The following is a 7,500-nucleotide window of genomic DNA, read 5'->3' on the forward strand; positions in this document are numbered from 1 at the left end:
TAATTGTCAGCTCCAACTAATTAGCAAGTGTTGCGCCACATGAAAACACATTTAGACAATGGTGCCGTTGTTGTAGAAAGCAACACCATGATCACCATCACAAACACTGGCCAACTGTTATCGTCACACAAGCAAGCAACACATAGCGTCAGTGCATGTTAGAAGGCGTGGTAGCAGTGTATAAACTCGGACATTTTGTGAATTACACTTTTGATGTCTTTTGTTAGTACAGTAGAGTAAGTATTAATACTATAAGTGATAGTTGTAGTCATAAGAGTAGTAAATAGTACCCCCTTCCAGTCAAACCTTTGACGTCAGACATTTGTCTGTCATTAAATGTTTCGATGAATTGAGTACAAAGGACCCCGATGGAAACAAGCGATAGTGCTTTCTTGGGTTCAAAATCCTCTTAACAGACCTTGTATTGAACTGAACTTCCCTGTGCTTGTCTTTGCACACTGTTAATAAAGTATAATCAATCAATCTGTCCCGATAGGCCGTTTGGGGAGTGAGAGTGAGTTTTATCATGACATTGACATTATATAAAACTGGATTTTATGACTTATAACATTATTGAGGCATTCTACCGTATTCTGTTCAGCTGACCCTCTTCAATTTAATATGATGCACATTTTGCTCTTCATTATTCACAGTTCAGTCAGCACACTCTTTTCTAGATAGCATCTTTAATTGTAATGGTATTTCATTGCATTTGGCACCATGGCTCTGCTCCCGGGATGCTCCACAACGATCTGTGCCAGACTTGACTCTGAGCTCACACAAACCCCCCAGGAAGCAGAGCCAAAGATACAGTTATTACAGGACATGATATTAGTCAGATGAATCCCTCAGAGGGCACAAACTAAAGATAAGCAGATATTAAAGAACATGATAATCTACATAATGTATGAAACCACATTGAATGACATGCTGACATAGTGAAGACATACTGTAAATGCGACTACAAGAAGAGGCTGGGGAGGTGGAAGGAGTTTATTCACTGACAAGCTGACAGATATGCTGAGCGTGTAAACGTGGCTGTTGGTCTGCTTAAACGCATCTGTGTAATTTTAAGATTTCTTTGGCTATTTTTCAAAAATAGCACATATATCTGCTATTTTTGAAAAATCGTGAAAATGTGCGCAAATCTTTGAATATATACTGTATATACATTTTTAACTCAAATCTTTGCTTCTGGTGACTTCTAAAATGACACAGTATGTGTTCCTGGATTGAATGGATTAAATAGACCATATAGTTCTTTTAAAAAAAAGAAGTGACTTTTCTGCCTTTATGATTGATTGATGATTTTTTCTTTATTAAAGTGTCATGCTTCCAAAGGAAGCCCAGCCCATATGGACTTACAGGACACTAGCATTTCATTTGACAAACGATGAACCGCCCATGGCAGATTACATAAATACAACTTAAAATACAACATTGGGCCTGTTACCTCACATCTTAACAGAGGACCGGACAAGAACCTATTTGGAGAGATGAGATTGTCTTCTACTCCAGGCACTGCCGTCTTAAATACCTCATAATTAAACAACCACTCCAACTTCTGGCCATCATCTTGCCAGAATAGATCAGGTTTTTGTTTTTGCATTACATCAAATAAAGCAACCCTCAAATCGTCATACAGAGTACAATAAAACATAAAATGGAATTCATTTTCGACATCTTTCAGGTCACATACATTGCATATCCTATTCTCTTCTGGCACAGCTGAGAACCGACCTACCTCAATAGCAAGAGGCAGGATACCAGCTCTCAGCTGAGCAGACAATGACCGCTGGTTTCTGGTTAAAAAGGTTTTGACATAGGACTCAGTACCAAAACACTGCTTAATCTGGACATATGATCTAAGTTTTGGCTTAGACCATATGTCGTTTGACCATTTCTCTTTGTAATTACAAAATATTTTTTCTTTCAACAGGTTAATGTTACAACGAAGCATATTATGAAACATATAAGCCAAATCTGCCTCTCTGAGAATAGAAAAAACTTCCTTTATCCAGGGGTCATTGTGAGCCTTAGCCCAGTTGAAGACCTTTTTTGTTAGCCTACCCTCTGGCAGATTAATGAGACGGTTCCACAACCGTATCACTTATCACTTTTGCCTAATTTCCATCGGTTCCCAACCCATATCTCCCTGGATTGCAAGAGAAGGGGCAAATGCATGTACCCCAAGGAAACACCTTATGGCTCTATTCTGGATATAATTGACTTTTTTGACATCCTTAAAACCCCAAACACCAGCTGCATAAACAAGAATAGGACAAACACATGCATCATAGAGCTGTAAGTATGTCGAATAACCAATATCTTTACAGAATTTCATTTTACTAATAATTGACCCAACAGCTCTACCTGCAGAGTCTGCCAAAATTCCAATTCCAAAATCATAAGACATAAATTCATCTAGCGTAAAGCCCAAGTACTTATATGCATCAGCATAGTCCAGCGCCAGGGTACCAAATGAGAAAATCTGAGAAGATCTTACTGTACCTTTTTTTCTAAAGTGCATGATCTGAGTTTTACTCTGGTTGATCATAAGCCTCCATTTTGAGCACCAGACTTGAACAATATTCAGCATCTTCTGTAGATTATCTCCAGACTCTGCCAGAAGGACTATGTCATCCGCATAAAGTAAACAGTTTACAACAATATCATCCAAGATTACCCCTAAACCTGAGTTTTTGATCTCCTGGACTAGATCATTAACACAAATAGCGAATAAAGAGGGAGATAAAACATCTCCCTGCTTCACTCCAAATGGTGTTGAAAACCAACCAGTAGTAAAATCATTCACTTGAACAGATGCTACAGGAACCTGATATAATGCTTTAATAGCTTTGTAAAATCTTCCATCAACACCACTCTGGAGTAGTTTAAAGAACAGCAAATCTCTATTAACCCAATCAAAAGCCTTCTGAAAGTCTATAAAATCAGAATCAGAATCAGAATCAGTTTTATTGTCACATCACAGGTTTACAAGGTAAAAAAGTGGGTGAAATTCTTTTTTGTACATCGTTCCCATCGCAACGTTAGTTTCCATAGAAAGAAGAGGGGGAGGGGAGAAGAAGAGGGTGGGGGGTAAGTGGGAAGGAGATCAAAACAAGAGAGCAACAGAAGGCCAGACGAGTTATCTACATATTTACAAATTACCTGAGATAATACAAACTAAAAAAAAACTAAACTAAGGTGCCTGAGCATAGCAGCAATGTATTGTATACTGTGCATGTTATACTTATACTGTGCATGATAGACAATGGACGTTAAGGTGCTTAGAGGAAAAGGAGCACAATAAAAAAGACCAAAAAAAGTCAGTGTGTTATACAAGGATTAAGGTGCAAAAGGTCAGTGCGTGTCCACCTAGAGTGGACTGACCCTAGTATAATCCGCAAGTAGCTCCATGAGAGAGTGCAACAAAAAGTCATTTGTACCTGGTGTAGTCCACAGGTGTGTCCGAGGGGGGGCTAAAGTCCAAGTCATTGTCCCTGGTATAATCCACAGGTGTGTTCAGGAAGAGCCAGAAAAAAGTCTGCGCTGCCTGTTGTCAGGCTGCTGAACAAGGCCTATGCCTCATTCAGGCTTATTCCCCATTCAGCATTCTGACAGCAGCCGGATTGAAACTACACCAGTACCTGGTGGTGGAACTCTTGATACTGCGGTAGAGCCCCTTGCCCGGTCGCGGTCGTTGTAGGGGGTTGAACAGTCTGTGACTTGGGTGGTGCTTGTCCTTGATGATGCGCTTGGCTTTGAGCACGCACCGCTTTTTGTACAGTTCCTGGAGCGCTGGGAGCTCGATTCCCATTATCCGCTCTGCCGATCGCACTACTCGTTGTAGGCTGATCTTTTCTCGGGCAGTGCAGTTCCCGTACCAGGCCGTGACACAGCCTGTTAGGATGCCTTCGACAGAACTGTTGTAGTACAGCCTGAGGATGCGACGTCCTACTCCGAGCTTCTTCAGGCGGCGGAGCCAGTACAGTCGCTGCTGAGCCTTTTTCCTCACGTGTGTGGAGTGCGTCTCCCATTTGAGGTCCTCCTCGATGTGTACTCCGAGGAACTTGAACTCGCTGACCCTTTCCACTGCAGCACCGTCGATGAGGATGGGCGCATGGTCTCTCCGCGGCCTCCTGAAGTCCACGATCAGTTCTTTGGTCTTGTCGACGTTAAGAGAGATTGTTCTCCCGGCACCAGCGTGCTAGTGATTTGATCTCCTCTCTGTAGTCAGACTCGTCGTTGTTGACGATTCGGCCTATCACTGTCGTGTCGTCCGCGTAAAACATGCATAAGTAGATTTTCCCTCTTCAATTCTTGCTCTAATCACTGTGGTTACAGTATAGATGTGATCAATACAGGCCCTGTGCTTCCTGAATCCATTCTGCTCATCAGCCAGTGCATCAGATACCAAAATCCAAATAATAAGAGAGCCTGCTGTTCAGGATACTTGAATATAGTTTGTAAACCGTACTCATGTGGCTAATGCCCCTATAATTTAAAGGGACCCTTGGGTCATTCTTAGCTGATTTAGGAATCGGTTTAATGATAGACTTATACCAAAGTGAGGGGATAATACCATATTTGAAACATGTCTGAAATAAACTAAACAAAACTGGTAATATATTGGGAGCCTTAAGAACTTCATTATAAAGGCCCTCTATTCCAACCGCTTTTCCATTTTTTGCATTATCAATGGCCCGTGAGGCTTCTTCTAAGGTAAGATTACCATTTAAAAGTTGGTTTACAACATATCCATCCTGATCCATCTCCCTCTCAAGAACATCTTTGGAACTACTGACGTTGGCCAGAAAACTCTCATCGATACATCGTCCTGAATACAAATTAGCAAATTCACTTTCCCATATTTTCAGAACTCTTTCAGTCCTATCCTCCAAGTCACCATTAGGTAATCGTACCTCCATAGGTATTTTAACAACTTTCTTAGGACCCAGTCGATTAATTTCACTCCAGAATTTTTGAGGATTGTTGGACTGAAGCTGTTCCAAATGCATTGCTTGGCCCCTGTTGAATCTCCGCTTAAATAAACGTAATCTTTTATCAAAGATATGTTGGCACCGTTTAAACTCATCCCTCAAACACTTTTTCTGCAATATGTCCTGGCACTTTAGAAAAATCTTTTCAGCCTTTCTTACATCAGCCCATAGTGCCTTTAGTTCATAATTCCAAAAAGATTTACCTTTAAGCTGACGTCCTAGATCTTTACCTGAGGTAGAGGTCTTAGTGGAAGAGTGTCTATCCATCTCTGCATACAACACACTACACAGTGATTTGTAGCAGAGATCCACATCCTCCTGATTACCCCGACAAGCCTCTATATTACTGATTAATTCTAATAAAACAGTGCAACACAACTCTGATGAAAGAAAATTATCTGGAAAAACTCTGGGTCGCCTAGTTTTGCTTATGAATGCTATGGGCTGAACAGTTTGATACCTTTCAGCACTTGCTTTAAATTTCAACAACAATAGGGAGTGGTCAGGCACTTCACACCGATCTAAGAGTTTAAGGCAGTCCGGACTATTATTCTCCATCAAATCATTGGGAGTAATAACCCTTATTATTATTAATAATAATAATAATAATTAATAACCTTTATTATGGATAATGCAGTGAAGATAGAGAGAGACAGCCAGGGTGTGACACGCAGCAAAGGCCCCCGGGCTCGGGAATCGAACCATTAGAGCCTATTTGTGGTACTTTGCGCCTTAAACACTAGGGCATCGGCAGAATATAGTGCTTTAACCGTTTAACAAAAACCTTTTTGTTTTAACCCAAAAATATCCACTTACTCTACCTTTAACTATTTTAAGTAACTTCCCCAACCCACCCAGTAGTACATAATATGAAGAGAAGAGGCAGGGATGCAGTTAGAGACACAGGGTGTAGATCAGTCAGTGAGACAGCACTGTAACTCACTTGATGTAGGTGTTGGCGTTGCCCTCAGGGAAGACGTATGGATGTCTCTTCCTGAAGACGTGTCCCACTCTGCTGCAGGGAAGGATCTCTAGACTGCCTCCACACTGCCACACACGGAACGAGATCTCTGCAGGACACACACACGCACGCACACACGTTACTAAATAATAAACAATAAACAAATAAGCAGTTGTGTAAAGTAAGTAACTAAGTACATTTACTCAAGTACTGTACTTAAGTAAAACTTTGAGGTACTTTTACTTTACTGGAGTATTTCCAATTGCCTACACTTCACTTCTACTCCACCACATCTCGGAGGCAAATATTGTACTTTTACTCCACTACAATTATTTGAAAACTTTAGTTACTAGTTACTTTGCAGACATAAATTATTACATTATAAAACATACATTAACCACTTTAGCCCTATTTTATACCTAGGCTATTTTAAAATAGCCGATCTACAAGCTCACAACGCGTCGCGACTTTTACTTGTAACAGAGTACTTCTACATTGCAGTATCGATACTTTTACTTAAGTAAAACCTTTGAGTACTTTTTCCACCCCTGCAAATAAGTCACAATACTGACTACTGTATCTTACAAATTTTCCAGATGGGGAACTGACAGATTCCCTGACCCTGTTCTTGTACAGTGCAGGATCCAAACATGACCTACAAATCAGACTTCACTTTTCTTTATATATATTTCACACATAAGCTGCATCACATTATTCATAAAATATAAACTCACAGGCTATACATGAATACATGAAGCCTTTCGGAATCTGCTGAGTCTGGGGTTTTTACAGGGAGTTTGTTTTGGCACGCGGGGTGCAGTGACAACCCAACAAGAACAGCAAATTATTCTTTAATACAAGACTACTGACAAGGTACGTACGAGAACAAACACGATTAAAAACTAGTGTAGTATAGGATAGTGCAGGAGATTTAATAATGATAATAATAGCTCAGATTTATATAGCGCTTTTTTTAAGTACCAAAAGTCGCAGAAGTAAAGCTCATAGCTTCATACTTAACCCATTAAAACCAGGAAAGCATTTCTGTCAACTACTATTCAAAAATAGCAGATCTACAAGCTCTTAACTTCGTGCCACGCTACAAACTTGTAGATCTGCTATTTTTGAAAAATCGGTGCAAATCTTTGAATATATATATATACTTTTAAAGCGAACATTTTTTAACTCAAATCTTTGCTTCTGGGGGTCCCTGGAACAAAACATTTTGAGATGGAGGTCGGCGGCCAAATACATGTCATTTCGGAATGACCTGCCTGAGGAGATCACGCTAGCAAATTCAGTGTTCTCTTTTAAACCACTTCTCAATACGCTTTTATAGACTTGCTTTTACTAACTGATTACAGGCTGTCTTTGTGTTCTGATTTTGTGGACACCCAATTTGTGCGCACACACACACACACACACACACACACACACACACACACACACACACACACACACACACACACACACACACACGTGCACACTAGCCTCGCGTGGCCAGACAATATCACTGCGAGGGCAATTTTTTTTTTC

General features: G+C 40.4%; 1 protein-coding gene across 1 annotated transcript in view; it reads right to left on the reverse strand.

Moving 5' to 3' along the window:
* LOC308102798 (polypeptide N-acetylgalactosaminyltransferase 14-like) overlaps window positions 1-7,500 on the reverse strand; it is a gene marked incomplete at its 5' end in the record, with an annotated part of 71,776 nt that overhangs the window by 25,101 nt on the left and 39,175 nt on the right. The window contains one exon of the mRNA XM_080452653.1: window positions 5,947-6,073. Within this exon, the coding sequence (XP_080308779.1) occupies window positions 5,947-6,073 (127 nt within the window). The remainder of the gene's footprint in view (window positions 1-5,946; window positions 6,074-7,500) is intronic.

The sequence above is a fragment of the Gymnoscopelus braueri genome, assembly GCF_963280865.1.
Source record: "Gymnoscopelus braueri genome assembly, chromosome: 16".
In the NCBI taxonomy this organism is placed as follows: Eukaryota; Metazoa; Chordata; class Actinopteri; order Myctophiformes; family Myctophidae; genus Gymnoscopelus; species Gymnoscopelus braueri.